Here is a 19,118-nt window from a genome sequence, read left to right as displayed (position 1 = left end):
AAATATAAGTTGAATGGAAAATAAAATTAATTTTCTTTTAAAAATTTTTTATCTATTATTTTCCTTTAATCTAAATACGAAATTAAAGAAATTTACAATTAAATGTTAAATTTTATTTTTTAAAAATATTTTTTAAAAAAGTTATTATTTTTTAAGATTATATAATATTATCAATACACACAAAAATAATATACACTCTTATTAAAAAATAAATTTTTTTATAATATAAAAAATAAATCTCACTTAATTATAAAAGACGATGAATATGAATCAACTGCTAGTAATCATCTTTCTTTATTTTTTGGCAACTAAACATAACATAAACATTTTTATTGTTATTTGTTACTATGTGGTTTTTTATATAAAAAATGTATATATATTGAAGGGCTTAATGGTTAAAAAAAAAAAAAAAAAAAAAAGCCGGTCTCTCTTGAGCTTCAATTCATTCATAGTTATCAGAACCGGTTCGGATTTAGACTCGATTAATATAAGGTAACCGGTTTATCGGGTCAATTTGACGGGTTGGTCTGGATTTAACAAGACCGCCTTTGTTTTATGATCATTGTCTGTTGCGTCACAGTCCCTCTTGTGCTGGGGTATCGCTCATCTCTGCATTTCTAGGTGCCGCCGATTTCGTTTTGTAATTCTATCTTCGTAGTGCAGTGACGTAAATATCTTTGTTTTTTTAATGTGATTTATCTATTTAATTGATTTTTGTTCTTCTCACAAAACAATATTTGATGTGTTCTTGAGCTCCATTGGATGTTTTGTGGTTTTTGCTAAAATGCAAATTGTTACTATCATATTGTCTGTTTTCTTGCTGGGATATGGAGGAAATATTATGGAAATTGATGGAAATTTAAGCAATGGAGCTGCTAATTTTTTGAAATTGTAATAATTGGTTGGGGGCTTTTGCGCTATTGTTTTTCCTGGAGGCTTTCTTTCTTTCTTTCTTTTATTTTTTATTTTTTAATGTTCGTGACTATTTTATAAGATTCATTGTAGCAAGAAAAGAAAGAAATTGTAAATGTTATTTGTTTTCTTGATCATGCTAAGGTAATACTTTCATTCAACCATTGGGGATATGGGGAATGAAGTTGACATTTAGTCCAATGTCGTTTTTGATGTTGGAATTTGTTGAGGATGAAAGAATAGTCCTAGTCGATGACTACTATCTATTTATAGGTCTCTTTCATATTGTTTAATTGCAATTAGTGGAGTAAAATATAGCAAACTGAAGCCTACTTTATGTAATTGTTTTTAAAAAAGAGTTGGTAGGACTTGTAGACAGCATGTCCTAACCTTTTTATGTTTTGTGCTGGACATAAATATGAATCAATTTCATTGCTTGGTTTTGCCTAGATAACATTTTGTATGGCGGGGGAGGATTTACAGAAACATGATGATGGGGATGCACAAGAGGACATGCAGTTGAAAAATGATGATGTTGATGTGCCTGAAGAATCACAGCCTCCACAAATACAAGAATCTAAACCTGAATTGGCTCATGATGACGGAACGAGGTGGCCTGGATGGCCTGGAGAGAATGTTTTCAGGATGTTGGTTCCTGTGCAAAAGGTTGGTAGTATCATTGGGAGAAAGGGAGAGTCCATTAAGAAAATCATTGAGGAGACAAAGGCTCGGATTAAAATTCTTGATGGCCCTCCTGGGATCTTGGAAAGAGCAGTAAGTTTCATATTTTTATTTTATATTATATATCTAGCAGAAATTTTATAATAATTGCTGTTGTATTCTTTTGTACCTTAGTGGCAATTGCTTGTATCAGCAACTGAACTTGTTACTGATTGCAGATACTTAACCTGGTTCTAGTTCATGAAATATGCTTGGGTTTCATTGTTGTGTGCAAATTTACTTTGCAACCCCGCTTCCTGTCATTGGCATGCATGTTTTTTGTTTTTGATGTGTGTATTGTGTTACGCTGATATTGCTCCAACATTAATTGGTCAAGCAGGATTGATGATAATGGAGAACTAGTTATTATCAATGTTCTAGCCCAATTTTTTCAGCTTAGTTTTGGAATTCATGATTTGTATGCATAGACTTGCCAACTTTGGCAAACATTTTTAGTTGTTAGGACTTGCCAATAATCTTAGGCCTACTAGGATCATCATTAATACTTATATTAATTTGTCATATAAAAACAAACTAGTTTTCCTATTTATTTTTATTTTCTTATAATTATGGAAGTGTATATTGTGGGAACCTCTTAGTGCTTAAAATGTTCTTCATTGCCATTTTCCCCTCAATAAGGCAAAATTTATCGTGTTAATTCAATCATGGTTAATAAGTAAGAACGGATAAACCATTAAAAAATACTTACATTCAACAATTAAAAGCTGTTGGTTTAACAGTCGGACAGGAAAAAGATGCTAAGACATAATAAGTGGAAGGACCAACTTAAACAACACATTAGATACATAAGAATAAATATTTTTCATCACGATGACCAACAATGGATGTTTGCAGGTTCTCCGCAAATCTAAAGCCACAATTCAATGATGAAAGTGGCATCAAACTAGAAGAACCAAAGATCGAGATTGCAGGGGTGAGCACCAAGTGCTGAAAAGTACCAAGAAGATTTGCATTGTATCTGGTAACTTCAGAACTTGGTCAGTTGGTGTCTCACAAGAAATTGTTAAGCTGTTTAAAAGAAAACTTCAATAATTGACATCAATATTATCCAAAATTACCAAAAGAAATCTCAAATTTGTTTTGCATTTTCTTTAGCAAGCCCAAACAAACAGCTTATTTATTTAAAACATGGCTAGATGGTGTTGTAAAATATTTCTTGATCTATTTTACTACATGAATGACATGCAACACAATAACTTAACAGCGATCAGATTCTGTTTTGAAAATTATCTTTACCTTGTATGTTGTTTTCTCTCTTTCATATGCACATGCCCTCACAAGCACATTGATGGAACCCTCAAGCATGTTGGCACAAATGAATTTGTTGCTCCAGTTGGGGCATTGTTCCTCTGTGCCACCATGAACTGGAGATCAGAACCCTTTATTACTATAATTTTGATATTGTTATTTTTGCATCAATGAATGTAGTTTATGAAGTAGCAAAGTTTTTCTTTTTTTTTCAATTGTCTTGATATTTTATTTTAGAAGTTTCATATGTGTATAATTATATAACAGTTTATGTGTGCCAACATTTTGACGAGTTATTTGGTGTGGGATGAATCATCTAGCAAATGATGTATCAAAAATATGGATACTGACACTTTATTCTAGCAGTAATTGATGTTTGGTAAAGAGACTTCAGTAAGAGTTTAGAAAAATACTTTAGTCCTATCACTTTTTATATTGTGTTTTATAGGTTAAAATTTTTTGTACAGTGTTGCAAAGGATGCTAGTTTTAGTTGTATGTCCCAGTATGAATTTTGCCACTTGATTTTACTATGCATTAATTACGAGAATCATTTGGAAAGTTTCTGAATTACCATCTTCTGCTCTTTTTAAAGGTCATGGTCTCTGCAAAAGAAGAGCCCGATGTTTCTATATCTCCAGCCATGGGTGGTTTGCTGAGGGTTCATAAGCAAGTTATTGGTTTAGATGCTACTGCTAGTCATGCTACTTTAGGCGCCATCAAGGGCAAAGCTGTCACCAGACTTCTAGTACCTGGTGCTCAAGCAGCAAGCTTGATTGGGAAGCAAGGCTCCACTATAAAATCTATTCAAGATGCTTCTGGTTGTATCATTCGAGTTCTTGGAGCAGGTATTCTTACTAATTATATTGCTGTTATGAGTGCCACACCTAGTATTTGCTGAGCATAGGCACACATTTGAGTGAATTAGGGTGCATATCTTTGAAATAAATGTATAATAAGATGTTAAAGAAAAAACAATAAGAAAGCTAAACTTAACTTGTTTGCTTAATGTGGGGGCATCCTGACACAAGGGTTGTAGTTCCTAGGTTATTAGGTAGTTTAAATTCATCAAAATTTATATCTAGCAAGTAATTAAGCAAAATGATTGTGAAAAAATAAAAAATTGTAACATGACTCTTGATATGATTTTCTTTTGCTATGGCACTTCATCTAAGGGTTTAGAAGTGCATCCACCTTGGGGCTCTGCTCTCGTTTCTTTGGTGTGCATATGACAAGTCAACACTGTAAGCATTTACAACACTATTTAGCATTATGCTCAATAGTAAACCGTTTGAATCATTATCATACTTTAACTATTAATGTAGCAAGGTGGATGCACAATATTATGCTCAATAGTAGACTGCTTGAATCATGTTTATTTAAGGAAAAGTAGTCTGTCCATCTGTAATTGATTTTTTTTTTTTATTTAATTTGCTGTTAAGCATCTTTTTTCCTAGATATCCCCTTGTGTTATTGTTCCATGTAACATTTTCATTCTTTACTGTCTTAAGTTGACACTATGTTCTTTGGTTGAGCTCTACAGCACTTGGACACTATACGTGATTTCACCTAATGTTAGATGGTGGCTGCATTTTGTTTTTCAAACTTGCTGCAGTAATATTTTAAGTATTATGTCAATTTTGGCTTTAGTTCTGTTTAATCAATTTGCTGCAGAACACCTGCCAATTTTTGCTCTGAAAGATGACAATATAGTTGAGATACAAGGTGAGCCGACAGGTGTGCACAATGGAGTTGAACTGATTGCTAGTCATCTTCGAAAGTTCTTAGTCGACCGCAGTATTGTTGGAGTGTTTGAAACACAAGTAAGTTTGCTAATTCTTCCTCATCCATGGCACAGTCTCACAGATAGACACGGGATTGGTTCAATCTAGGTTACTAGAGTCAATCCATTTCCATTGCAATTGTTTGTTTAAGTAGCAATGGGCTTCTTCTCTTGGCTTTCGGGATAGTTGACCAGTGGTTGGGTCATTATTCATCCATAAATACTTGATTGGTCCATTTCAATCAGTTGTTATAATAGTAGTGTAAGTATTAGGCAAAAAAAATCACCAAATTTTGTACTAACAGCCCAAAATTTGGATAAGGCAGCTCCGCAGCTGGCTTTGCACTCATTAGGCATAAGGTGCTGCGAATGTCGCCTCAAAATCTTTTGGGCTGGACTGAAACTCATCAAATTCAGCATAATCTATCTCCTTCTTAAGTTTGCACTCATAAAAGTATAGCATTTGAAGTGAAACTTGCTGATGGATTGCATGTGGTTTAAGTTGTTGTATTATAATGGTTTTGGTAACTTTGCAAGATGATGTATGTGTGTATATTGAACATACGTGTGTTGTTTTATATGCAGTTTGTGTATATTAAGAATTATAAATTTTCTGATGTCAGATGCAAATGCCAATTGTTCGATCAAACCAGAACATGCCCCCACAACAATCTCGGGGCCCTCCTCAAGGTTTTCCAAAAAATGCTGATGGTGGAAATGGTTATGGGCCCAATCCCCAATATTTGATGCCTCATCGTCAATATGATAATAATCATTCAGATTCTGATATACCTCCCTTTGATAAGCAGCCCCATCACGGTTCTCCCATGTATGGTAGAGATGCTTTTATAGGCCATGCATCAAATGCCCAGCCACAATCAGTGGTTGGAAAGGTATATTTTCTCTGCTGTGATCTAGATTTATTTCTTCATTATAACATTGTCATTTAGCAAATAGGACAGTAATAAACTTTTGGCAAATGATTCTTTCTGTTGAACTTTATGCATCCTCTGTTGACAAAATCACTAAATTAAGTCCTTTCAGTGTCTCACCCATGGTGGTTGTTAGTATGATTCTTAAATATATAATCCTGAATTCTAAGATGTGGTACCATGAAAACAACCTTAGGATGTTGCAGAAATTTGATCGCCTAGAGGGTAGATTTTCTAAACATAAACTTTCTTGTTATATCTTATTTGTACTTGATCTGGCGATTGTTATTTTGTAAGTATGCTTCCAAGGAGCCTGTTAATGCATAGCCTTTGCTTTATACATATAAATGTTACTTCTGTGTTCTATGGATACCCTATATAAGATCTATTGCTGAATATACAGCTGTGAATGTTTAGTTAATTTATCCTTTTCACCTTTTCAGTTAGTATTTGTTTGATGCAACGTTATCCATGTCAGTTAAGAGGCATTATGGTTAAAATGATTGTTGTTACTTCAAATGTTTGTGTGAAGTGCAATTAATAAGTATTAGTTAATATGTTGAGAAGTATCATATAGGGTTTGGGTTTTTCATTTTCTTTGGTGTTTGTCCTTTTATATTCCAACTTTAAACTGTTTTACTTTACTCTGTTAAGCTACACACTTGAAAAAGGTCATAGACTAGGGCCATAATTATGTCACTAAAAAAAATTAATGTTTTGCTCTCTACTTTTAATTTGTGCAGGTCACACACCACATGCAGATTCCTCTATCATATGCTAATGCTGTGATTGGGGTTTCTGGTGCAAATATAAGCTATATACGTCGTGCCAGTGGGGCTGCTATTGCAGTACAGGAAACAAGGGATGTGCCTAATGAGATGACTGTTGAAATTAATGGAACTGCTTCACAAATACAAACAGCTCAACAGTTGATACATGTATTTCTATTATTTCCTTGATGATCTTTGAAGCAGCTCATAGCCTGATTTTTTGCTGTTTTCTTATTTAACTACCTATTACGGAGTGGTAGACAACTGTTGTATCATGAAATTATCCTGGGCTCAAACCCTGGCAACCTGTCAAAAAATGTGCCTCCAATTTGATTAATTTCATGTTTGCTGCTGCTGCCCAAACATTGCTTTGAAGTACAAGGGATATCTGTACATTACATAATTTTCTTTTCCCTGCTCTCTCTCTTTCTCTCTCTCTGTGTGTTTAGGGATATGGGTGGGCAGGTGCGTTGTTGATGGGCTAGAATTCTAGCTACTTTTTTATGGCATCACTATATGTTTGAGTAATATCAAACCAAAAGAGGCATGATTACTCCTAGGATTCAGCATTTGCTGGTTCTTCAATTAGATGTAATGCATCACATTGTTTATGGCAATATGAGCGTGTCAATAAATGTATGACAACAAAGTATGGAAGATGTCTCACTTACGTCAAGAATTGCATTTGCACTGTTCTGTTATTTAGGCATGCATGAAGGTTGCATTTATTTATCTCCATGGTAAAGCCTGTTCAGACATCGAGTCATGTTTTACGCTGCAATTATTATAATGGGAGAATTTGCTAGAAGTACGAACCAATTACCACTAGTTGCTTATGCCATATTATACTGATATCTATCTCCATCTTTTCACTGACCTGCCAATAAAATCTGTTTCATTCTGATGAATTGGCAGCAAGTGCTGCATTGCTGTGCTTTCTTTTTGTTAACCTGCCAATGAAATGTGTTTCATTTTGATAAACTGGCAGCGAGAGTTGCGTTGTATACTGTTTCACCTTAGCAATACATATTTGTGGATTATTAATTTATTTTTTCCTTTGTTTTTGGGGAATTGGAGTAGCATTTTATATGTTTGATTTAAATTACCTTCCTCTTTTTTGTGATGCAGAACTTCATTGCTGAAGCTAAAAGTAACTTGCAGAACCAAGCAGGAGAATCAATTGGTCAGGGATTTAATGCTTATCCAGCTTTCTCAGCCAGTGGATCAGTCAGTCAAGAGTACACTCCTTATCCAGCTGAAGATCTGATATACACATTGCAACCATCTGAAGGTACTGGATATGTGAGCCATGCTCCAACTGAAGACTATGGTTCAGTGTATGGCACCAATTATGGTTATTAGAGACCAAGGTTCATTTGATTCACTTATGGTAGAATATATCTGTGGTCATTCACCTGGAAATCTGATATAATTTTGGTAATAGAACTCGGATGTTATTTGATATTTTTTAAAATCAACTAGTTATGTTTTGGGTACATCTAGTTTGGTTTGTGTTGAGCATTTGCAAGCTGCATCTCTTGTGTAGTCCTAGTCTATTGGGATCCTCTTGTAGTGTTTCTGCAATGCTAGTCAGCCATTGAGTCATTTCATTTCTTTTAATGAAATTGCTAATTGCTCCAGTTTATCAATTTGTTAGTGTCTCCGAAAGCATCAATTCTAAATAAGAATCCATAATCATGAATATTGCAATTGTAATGCTTGTCGGTTCTCCTTTTTTTCCTTTAAGGAATATTGCAGTGAGACTTCTGAATTTTATTTATCTTCAAAATCATCATGTGCATTCAAATGCTTTATTTTAGCAGAAGTGCAAGTGTGTGTATGCATGTGCTTGTCCGTTTTCTTCTTTAGGTCAAAATACTTCATTTGATTTGAGAGATGGGTCAACAGAAACTACTATTGTAGGTATGCTGATTCACTGGTTGTTGTTTTCTGTCGTTTTGGTGGTGTTGCTTCTTCCTTGCAACTGCACCCTTTTTGCCTTTCGGCATTGGCTGCAGCTGAACACTGGATTACCTTTACAAAACAACCTTTTGTTACCTCAGTCAAACCTGTTAGGGAATGGATGGAACAATGAGGCGCTGATGATGAGCTTGAGATGACTTGGAAAATGAGAATAGATAGTGTCATCAATTGACCTGTTTAGTGACATTAATCAGTGCGAAACCAACAGTCGAAATGAGGAACGATCAGATCGAACCTTGTTTGATTCAATTGCGACCTTTTTTCCCTTTATTGTGGGGGCAATGACTTCATCAATATGGTTCCGATTCAAAGCGCATTTGCTACAGAAATAATAACGACCCCACCATAGTGTGCAACCACTGACAGCTGTAAGTTATATTCTAGGGAGAAAGGAAACGAAAGGAAAGGAAAGAACGAGAAAATGAGAACTAGACAATGAATGCCATCACAGGTGCTAAGAAATGGAAGTGCGGGTAGCATTTGCAAAAGAACGAGCAGTATTCCCATATAAGAATAATTAAAAGTTGATCCAAAAATCTAAATTATCATATACATTCCAAAATATCGCCTACCTCAATTGAATTTTTTAAACCAACTAATGTATGAAGGTGGTAATAAATCTTAAGTACCAAAACTCTGTGTACTGTAGAGGGTGACCCCAAAAGCAAAAGGAACAGAGAAAAGCCTAATTCTCTGTTCTAAGTATAGGAACTTGAATACCAACATCTATATGGGGACTGTACATGTTGTTCTAAAATGTCCAGTCTGATGACAGCGGCTGCAATGAACTGGTCGTTTAACTCGCCCACCATCTTCTGAACGCACTCTCTTTTTCCTTGATTTTCCTGGCGGTGGCCGGAAGGACCTTGGCGGGTTTATCCTGGGCCCAACATCGTTATAGCCTTCATTCCTCCAAAGGGCTTTATCCGGAATTGGGTGTATGGTCTGGGAGTATGCCTTGCGATAATTTGCCACAGTGAAACAGCTTTCAGCAAACCGATAAACATTCTGCCTGCAAAACATGAGAGCTGCCACAGCATGATCACAGGGCAAGCCACGTAGCTGCCATCCACGACACGAACACTGACGGCTACGAATGTTCACTATATGCGATCCTTCTCTGGAGGCAACTTCAAACTCAGCATCGTTTGCTTTGAGAACATGGCAATTGTGTGCACGCTTGATAGCTTCGGAGACTTGCAATTCAGCAGATGGAACGAGTGTGCTTGCCCACTGCAAACTTGTTTCACGCCGCTCATTGATCAATGTCATCAACTGTCGACGAATATACTCCATCATTTGAATTATTGGAAGTCCAGAGGATTCCAGTATCAGAGCATTTAAAGATTCAACAATGTTAGCTGTTAGCTGTCCAAGTCTTGTTCCTTCAAAACATGCCGTAGCCCACAAGCACGGGTCAATGCTTCTTACCCAACATGCTGCTTGCGGTGACATCTCCTCAATCAGAAAGATTTTTTGCTCAAACTCCATTACAGTGAGAGCGTTAGCAGCTTCCCAGAAAAGGTTAATTAGGATGGTGTTGTTGAACTCCTTGCGGAAACTTTCTGCAAGAAAATGCAAGCAGAATCCATGAAAAGCTGTTGGGAAGTTTACTTCTATTCCGTCAACAATACCCTTCTGTCTGTCCGAAAGAATTGTAAGCTTAGGCATGTTTTCTGTGTTGGCTTCAAGCAAGTTATGCAGCTCAGAAAGGAACCACATCCAGTTATCGTCATTTTCATTATCAACCACGCCAAATGCCAAAGGAAATGCAGTGCTATCACCATCAAAACCAGTGGCAAAAAGCAAGGTCCCGACATACTTGCTTCTCAGAAGAGTTCTATCAAGTCCAATAAGAGGCCAGCATCCATTCAAAAATCCATCTATTGATGCTTGGAATGAGATAAATAGCCGTTCAAAACAATTGTCAACAGGATTCCCATAAACCACTGCAATGCTTCCTGGATTCGTCCTTCGTAGCTGATCACAATAAAGTGGGAGGAGGTGATACTCTTCCTCGAATGATCCACGAACAGTAGCCAAGAACCGCTCCTTTGCCCTCCAGGCTTGCTTGTAGGATAATGTGATCCCATGAACTCGATGTATCTCCTCAAGTATCTCCTTTGGCGTGTAATGAGGGTTCTCTTTGAGGCGCTGTTCCATGGAGTCTGCAACCCATTGGACGGAGGCTTGCAGATGACCGAGATGTGTAATTCCACCACAAGTATGTTCCTCATGAATAGTCCTGATAGTGAATGTAGGAACACCTGGGAGCTTTGCCACATGAATTCGCCAAGGGCATCCCTCACTTGCACATTTAGCAGTGAAACGAGTTTTGTCAGACTTGATTGTTTGCATCTCAAAGTGAAAAGCAATCGCTGCATCTCTGAGTGCTCTTCGGCAGCTGTGAACATCAGGAAACTCTTGCCCAACAGTCAGTTCTAGCGCTTGAGACTGAAGGATAGGTGGATCTCTCACTATCAGTGGCTGCTGAAAATTCTCATCTGAGATTTGAACAATACCCATCTCCTGATTTTCATTAATATCAGCATACTCTACTGTAGCCAATTCATGATTCTCTCGTGAACCTACTTCATGGCTTTGATCTGTGCCAGTCAAGTGATTTTCATGGTCCTCAACATTAGTATTGTTTTGATTAATATCAGCATTGTCTTCTCTATCAAAATATGCTCCATTCTCTTTAAAATAGTGAACATCTCCATGTCGCTGAACTGAATCATGTTCATTGGCCTGACTGAGAACTAGTTGGTCATCAGTGTGTCCTAAGCTGAAGTCTCCAACATAGTCATTGGCAACATCCACATCCAAATTATGACCGTTGATGTCTGACAAATCAAAATTATGACTATGAACTAATACTGAACTGCAACTATGTCCTGGTTCCAAGTATTGATTCTGCCTCAACAGTAAATCATTATGCTCCATAATAAATCAAATACGCAACAGGAATAACCTGCACTTCGAAAAGCATTCAAGAATCAACATCATTTTGGTTCAGTTTTAAACTGAATAACAAACATATGCCTTCACTGTAAATTCGAACTGAACTACACATATCTAGTGAAAAAACAGAACGTGTGCATCTATCGAACAGAGCAAAGCATTAATAAAAATCATAGAACATCAAATCAACATCCCTAAAATTTATGGACATCTAAAACTCGTTACCATAAACCTGTTTGGTAGCCCAGAAACGTGAAAAATTGAGATATTAGAGTCTCTTTTTTTTAAAAAAAAAAAAAAAAAACAACTTATAGTAGGCCCATTATTTCATTCTATCGAAAAATTCCAAAACAAAATCGGACTTTCCCTTAGTTTCCTTGACCTCAATTTTCTCAGGAACCAAACAGAATGCCAATAGAGAAACTTGTAAATTTTGCAATTGAGGACACCATGAAACACAAAATAAAAATTAAATGCAAACAAACACAACAAGAAGACAGTAATCAGAACGAATTAAAAAGTAAAATAAAGCTTAAAAAGATATTAGGGTTTTGAGAAAGAAAAGAATGAAACAATAGAATAAAACAGAAAAGAAAAATTTTGGCGGGTGGGCGAGGGGGAATACCTGTAAAGGTGAAGGGCAGAGAAGGGGAAGACTGCGAATTACAGGGGCAAAAAAGGACAGTTATGAGGCCTTCGATGGTGGAGAGATCTGCTGCTTAGGGTTAGCCAATTTTGAGGGTATTTAGGTCATCCTTTGCTCCACACACTACTCTTTCCAATCCCTATATTACCCCTTCTCTTGCCTTCCGCTTGTCAGGGTGTGCGTGTGGATGTACACTCCAATTAAGTAATTGTGTTAATTGTAGAAATAGATTAGGATTATTTTTCTTTGTAGTATTGTTAAAATATTAATTATAGAATTTAATAATAGTGATTTTATTGGAATTAAATTAAAATTAAATAATTTTATATATTCATATATATTAATTTTTTAAAGTGAGAAATAACATTAATATTTATGTTTCAAGTGGCTTAATTTATTTTCAAAGTTGCTTTAATTATTTTAGACAATTTAACTTTTTCAATTTTATTTGAATTTTCCTGATTGTTTGAATTATTAAAAGTAAATGTTTCCAATTTTTTTATTTAATGTTAATTATAAGATTAAAACTGCAATCTGTTTTTTATTTCCATAAAATTTATGTTAATAAATTATCAAATAAAAGTTAACTAACATTTTTAGTAATAATAAAATCATAAATAAATGTGGTACATGACAAGCTCACACAGCATCTAGTTTTACTGATAATTAGTGGAAATTTGGAAATAATTTTAAGAAGAGGTTTTCAGTTTCATAAATAAAATTCTTTTAAACTGCTAATTATGTAATATTTCAAAAGTAAATAAAAATAATATTACCCTTTTATAAAATTTAAACTCTTTTTTTAATATAAAAAATAGACTTTACATTATTATAAAAGCTGTTATTATATATACACCAAGAGCACAAACCAGGAGCATGGTACATACTAGAAATTTTACTTTGAATATTTTTCTAATACTATTTTTTTTTTTTTTGTCAATGGGTACATGAGGAGGGGATCGAACTGGAGTCTCTTTCTTGGTCTTCAGCCTTGTCTATTTCAGTCACTTCAAGCTTTCCTCTGTCCCTCTTGAGAAGAGAAAGGCTCTTACTCCACCTAGGGTGTGGATTTAATCACTCTCCACTCTCTAGGTGGGTTGTAAATAGCTTCTTTATGGGTTGTTTGTATATTAGGGTTTATTGAGAAGGTTATTTCAATGAACCTGCTGTGTGTTTGCTTGTAATTGATTGAGTCTTATCCTATGCTTAACCAGCCTTATTTTGGAAAAACTCAGCAAGAGAGTGCTCAGGCGTAGCTTTGTCGAATGGCATCTTAGGGATCCTATAGCCAACTTGTCGCTTGACCCTTAAGGCTATAGAAAAGTGAGACGTCGTGTGAGCCCTAACATTCGATTCTCTCAGCTCACCGAGATAGATCTATGCTTTGGGTTCCTTGAGGCTCTAATAGTTAGTTGGAAGAAAGGAAACCATGGGCAATTTGAAAGGCTTCATTGAGTTGTAATTCAAGTTTTTCAATGAAAAGCTTCGTCCTTCCTCTTTAAGACGGCAAACAATCGACAGCACGGTTGCAAAAGCATCTCCTTCAAGCTTCAATCATCTAGGTTCTAGGGTTTGCTATGTAGTGTAGCCTTGGACCCTGATGTATGGTTAGGGCTAGCTGTTATGGCCCTCAAGTTCTTTTTTTTTTTTTTTTATCTTTGTGATTTTGGACCTGCATATTGGCGTTTGTCTGTCAAGCCTTGGGCCTTGTACTAAAATCCTAATATTAATGAACTTTCTTTTGGGGAAAAAAAATCGTTAGGATAAAGATGTCATATCACACGATTTCAGACACCCCCTAGAGAAGTATGAACGGAGACAAATTGCCTACATAACCCCAATTCGGAAAAGAAAAAGGAGCTCTACCAAAGCACCATTGCTGAACAATCATTTAAAAATATGCTCAGAAAGAGAGGGAGATGAATAAAAGCAGCTTGCTAATGCTAACTCTTCACCAGAACTAAAGCCTTGCTCACCAACTCTCTCGTCCTTTTTCCACTAACAGATCAGTTTAACATGTGTTAATGCCTGAATCCAGGCCTTAATTAATGCCACCCTATGTGCCACTAAAATCAGGCACCATAACCATGAGAAAAATTCATTGCTAAATAGTCTACTATCCATCATATCTCTCAAGAAGCAACTTTTCCTCCAACTTTGCAGACCCGAACCTAGGCAGCAACTCAGAAACCACCTTTTGTAAGGCAACACGATTCAGCCGGTTGTCGCTTCCATTTATGGCCATTTTTGAAAGGAAAGTAATTTCCTGAGCATCCAATTTCTTTACAACTTCATTCCAAAATTCGTCATCCTCGTTGATATTTGATGCTCTCATGAGTTCTATTACTTTCTCCAAGGTTGCTACATTACGACCAGCTCCACGACCCATGGCAGTTGCAGCACCCACTGCATTTGCAATTGCTAATGTATTTACCAAGGGCATATCATGTATGAAACCATATGCAATAGCGGCTACAAAACTATCTCCACAACCAACAGTATCAATGACGTCCACCTGAGCATATGACAAAACACCAATTAATTTTTATTTTCATTTTCCAAGATGTAAATTAACAGAATGTAAAAGATGGCTGATGTAGAGGGAACAAAGGGGAATAAATGGATAAGAAACAGATTTTCAATTGGTAGAGAAATAATTCCCTAGAAAAACAAATTCTCAAATAAAGAAGAGAAACAAATTCTCAATTTTTATTAATTTGTAAATAATAATATCATAATTAAACCATCTAATAAAATACCTAGAAGACATACGCACTTATAGTATAATATTAATCCTACTATTGCTATGATTAGAAATCCCAAAATTTACTAAACCACGTAATCAAAAAATAATTAGGAATACTAAACCAATACTAAGTAGGAATACTAAATAAACTCACGCAAACTTCCTAAATAAAATAAAATAAAATAAAATAAAATGCTATTTCCTAATTAAATTTCCTAAATAATATAAATATAAAATTCCTAACTTTACAATGAACCATTAAATTAACATAATTGTTAAATTGAGTTCTCTTGGACTGCAATGCTCTTTGTATTAATAGAAAAGCCACACTTGAAAGTTTTATGCATATACCAGGTTAAGAATAGGGAGGAAAAACCATAAAAGAAAAGTAGGGACAAAGCATATTCACAAAAATAACATATTAAGTATATTAAGAGGTTTTTTGGTTTGGCTTATAAATAGGTCAAACCTACTTATACGTAAAAAAATCATAAGTAGATTAGTTTTTAGTTTCACTTATAAGTTAAAAAACTACTTAAAATAAGTCAGAAGTCATAAGTAAAGTATCCCTCACTTATGACTTATCTACTTATTTTAAAACTATATTTTGATCAAGTAAAAAACTATATTTTCCTAATAATTTTTTAAAATTCAATACTATCCTCATTTTAACAATCACAACGCTCAATGATACACCTTCTTCGGTTATTTTGACAAATTAAGTTACTTTTAAGTACCTTTTAACCAAACACTTAATTAACTTATTTTTAAATTAACTTATAAGTTAAAAAATACATTCTAAATTAAAAGTTAAAAGTATGCAGTTAAGCCAAACACCTTCTAAACATATTCACAACATGCATGTGGCATAGCTTGAATTAAACATGAAAAACACATTCAAAAATAACATTATCATTAACACCCTGTAAAAAAAAAATTGACTGGTACATAGTAAAACTATTACTTCAAAAAACTTCAAAGGTAAATTATAGAAACTATATACCTTGAATGCAGGTGCACAAGAAATACTTGACATGGTGACTAGAATTGAACCCCTAGAACCCATCTTCACGATCACCCATTTTGTACGCACACCATTCCAAAGCAACTCTTGTCCTGCTAATAGTGGGTCTCCTATGCCAGTCAATGACGCAGCCTGAAAGATTATTAATACAAATGAACCAAGTCAGACTACAAGAAGTAAACTACCTATGAAATGCAAAAATTTATGGTTGGGAGCATTTTTAAGTAGTAAAGGGAGAGTTAAATGAACATGATTAAAAATAACACAAATAGGGCAGAAACTCTAGTTAATGAACTACCATGTTGATGGTGTTAGTTGTTCAGTAATGATTCTGTTCTAGGCTAAAAATGGGCCAGAAATCATCATTCTATTTATATGCACCTTCCCTGGACAGTACAATGTTACAGCACTGATACAGCAGTCATGAACAATAATGCTATAATGAAAGTACAGAAAATTTCACACATCACAAATACAAGGGGAAAAAAAAAGAGCTGAAACACATAATAACATCGAAACCTGAAGGTAATGTTAGTTGTTCTCAAAGAAAACTAGTTTCGATATGAGAAACGTTTAACATTTTGAGCACATCTGAAGGTAATGTTAAATGTTCCAAAAAATTTCTAGCCCAAACCTCATCAGATGTCAGAAGAAGAACATCGCTCATCTTCAAAAAATGGTGAAGTGCTTTTTGTTCTTCAGGTGTTCCAGTAGAAAGACTCTTTCCACGTGGTCCAGGATCAAAGAAAACAGCTGTCCCAACTTCAGCAGCATAATCTAGAGCTGAGACTATCAAACTGGGGTTGAGCTCATCAAAGCCATAACCATTGCAGAACAGGACCTTTGACTGTTTAATAGCCATCTTTGCTTCTCCTGATAACTTGCTTATCCAGCTAAATGCAGGCTCCTTACTAAAATCAGCTCGACTGAGAAACAAAGTTACATAAATTCATCACCCTACAAAGTTAACCCATGATAAAGATATAATGAAAAATACATAAAAATAACCACACTCATGCAGTGGGGCAAAAGCTGTTCTGCACAGGCTGGAAAAATAGTCTTGAGTAATTTACCTACAGAAGCCATGCCTTTGCAAAGGGTCCACAAGAACCCAGCATAAAAGTGTTTCATACGAGGTATTTGAACTGTCAACGATATCAACATCTTCATTCATCCCAACCACGCTAATCCCCTCATCTTGAAGCACATCTAGGAGGAAATTTCCATAAATTTCATTGCCCACATGACCAATTGTGGCACAACGGAGTCCTAGTCTTGCAGCCGCTATGGACATATTGCAGTTACCACCAGCTTCCCAGTATTGCTATGTGAAAAAACACATAATCAACCAAACAAATTAACAGCTGATATAAATGGTTATAATACAAGTATTTATATTTCATTTGATTATCGTTCTCATCTATGAAACGATTTCTTTTTCTAAAATATTTACATCTATTTAATCTGAGAATTCTACATACATCAAACAAAATAATACCATACCGAGGAAGAAATCTTGGATAGAATATGAAATCTAGTTCAGACCCTTTGATTATTGTACCATGCATATCTTAATCATTCTTAATATTTTGATATTATTACCATTTTCTTTTTCATATAAAGGCTGCGAAGGGGAAAAAATCCATTTTTGGTTGTCAAAGATAACCGGATCAAAATTGCAACATAGTCTCAATTACAGTAATAATTCAATTATCTAGTTTTTAAAAACAATCATTTAAAGGAAGACAAAATCAAATAGACAAGTGCACAATTCGGAGAAGCAAAAAAGAGCATACCTCATCAGGAGGGGAAGCGGATAACTGATCCATAAAAGCCTTGCGAGCCTCCGGCGAACGAGGGGGCAATTTGGGAACATGAAGAACAATATCTACACAGAGATTACCAAGGGTGGCAACATCGATGTTTTTGAGTCCAAGACTGCGCAATTTCCGCTCTTGAAGAACGCCGTTTTGGGAGGCGGGAGAGGTAGAGCAGGGGGTGGGAAGAGAGAGTTGGAATCCGGCGCAGGTGTAGGGGAAATGGGGCCGGCTGGAGTGTGATATGGGGAGGATTAATCTAGGATTTTGAGGGAAGATGGAAAGTAAAGAGTGACCATGAGATGAGAGAGAGTGAGTGAGAGGGTAATGGAGGGATATGGTGAATTGATGCATCCAGAGGAGGTGGAGGTGAAGAGACTGAGAGGTTGATCGGATAAGGAAATTGAGAGAAGAATTAAGAATGTATAAAAATATTTAGAATTTGAAGGAGTATATTTAAAGGATTCATTTCCTCTCCTAAAAGCATTACATTAGTCAATTCTTCAACTTTGAAATGTTCCTCGTTTATTTCACTTTTTCTTTGAATCTCTTCTTCTATCTCTTACTTCTCCTCCCCAAAGAAATCAAATCAAAGCAATTAATTTCAATTAAAATTTTCGGTAGCAGAAAACATAACACTCAACATAGCTAGATTTATCTCATGATTTTTCAACCCACCTATTAGTGGTTGAAAAAGTGAGGTTTTGAACCTCAAAAATCTTACTTCCTTTGAAAAATTTCTCCCCCAAATAAATATGCTATTTTAAAAACCATCTCTTTCCTCCAATAACTTTCTCCAAACAAGCTGTTAAAAAAAAATTTGTAAACCGAGATGCGCCCAAACCAATATACGTGCACAACCCCCCAACACCCCCCCGCGCCCACCCCCGGGGCAATTAGCTTGCATTGACCAATAGCAGTAATATAAACCAGTGGTGGTGGGGGGTGGCAGATTCCACTTTCCTCTTCCTACCAAAGAATATGTACTCAACATTGACTAGAAGGCAGAAAGTTGCAATGCTCTTTGTTGAAATGAACTCAATACGAATCAACATAAAATTTAGCGTTCTTTTGTTTAACCAGTTGTCAACACACAAGATATGTTCACCCTGAATGTGAAATGAATATAAGCATTATGCTTTTCCTATATTTAATCTCAAATTCTCATGCTTTGTTCACAGAATGGAACCTATAAAATACTTTTTTGCTTTTCTTCTTTTTCAATATGGAAGCTCACACCCACAACCACAAGGAGACTGCAAATTTGCATGCAGATATTATACAGCTTTTTGACAAACACAAGGTTTTCTTCCATCAACTCATGACAATCTAGGTTTCAGCAACTACAAAATCAATGGAATCTGAAATAAGAAACACATAGATGTCTGATCATGGTGGACTAACAGATCCATATTTCACTCTATATACTTCAATTGCTTTGCATTCAATATTTATGAATGCAAAAAGTCCTGAATTTATTTCCTGAGGCCTATGGTGTCAGAACAAGTATCCTGGAAATCATCAAATAAGAGGCCAAGAACAAAATATAAGTGC

At 35.5% G+C, this 19,118-nt stretch overlaps 3 protein-coding genes across 4 annotated transcripts; 1 reads left to right on the top strand and 2 right to left on the bottom strand.

Annotated features, from left to right (window-relative positions):
- Positions 1-479: 479 nt before the first annotated feature.
- Positions 480-7,989, top strand: LOC110648252 (flowering locus K homology domain). Of its 2 annotated transcripts, none has more exons than XM_021802422.2 (7): positions 480-621; positions 1,363-1,686; positions 3,495-3,747; positions 4,574-4,722; positions 5,306-5,575; positions 6,358-6,552; positions 7,513-7,989. In XM_021802422.2, exons 2-7 carry the CDS (start codon positions 1,375-1,377, stop codon positions 7,744-7,746), a joined length of 1,413 nt encoding a protein of 470 aa, XP_021658114.2. In that variant the 5' UTR covers positions 480-621; positions 1,363-1,374; the 3' UTR covers positions 7,747-7,989. The 2 variants fall into 2 exon arrangements, with proteins under 2 accessions (XP_021658114.2, XP_021658115.2); XM_021802423.2 differs by having other exon boundaries at positions 519-667.
- Positions 7,990-8,846: 857 nt separating this feature from the next.
- On the bottom strand, positions 8,847-12,156 carry LOC110648251 (uncharacterized). The gene is made up of 2 exons (XM_021802420.2): positions 11,957-12,156; positions 8,847-11,341 (listed from the first exon to the last, which is right to left on the bottom strand). Exon 2 carries the CDS (start codon positions 11,311-11,313, stop codon positions 9,094-9,096), a length of 2,220 nt encoding a protein of 739 aa, XP_021658112.2. The 5' UTR covers positions 11,314-11,341; positions 11,957-12,156; the 3' UTR covers positions 8,847-9,093.
- Positions 12,157-13,822: 1,666 nt separating this feature from the next.
- LOC110648250 (probable fructokinase-4) lies at positions 13,823-18,435 on the bottom strand. The gene is made up of 5 exons (XM_021802419.2): positions 17,544-18,435; positions 16,821-17,071; positions 16,382-16,673; positions 15,727-15,879; positions 13,823-14,492 (listed from the first exon to the last, which is right to left on the bottom strand). The coding sequence occupies exons 1-5, from the start codon at positions 17,916-17,918 to the stop codon at positions 14,094-14,096; spliced, it is 1,470 nt and encodes a 489-aa protein (XP_021658111.2). The 5' UTR covers positions 17,919-18,435; the 3' UTR covers positions 13,823-14,093.
- Between the last annotated feature and the right edge of the window lie 683 nt (positions 18,436-19,118).

The sequence above is a fragment of the Hevea brasiliensis genome, chromosome 2 (genome assembly GCF_030052815.1).
Source record: "Hevea brasiliensis isolate MT/VB/25A 57/8 chromosome 2, ASM3005281v1, whole genome shotgun sequence".
Taxonomy (NCBI): domain Eukaryota; kingdom Viridiplantae; phylum Streptophyta; class Magnoliopsida; order Malpighiales; family Euphorbiaceae; genus Hevea; species Hevea brasiliensis.
Note: the sequence above shows the minus strand (reverse complement) of the source record. Positions and strands in the feature narration are given on the sequence as shown.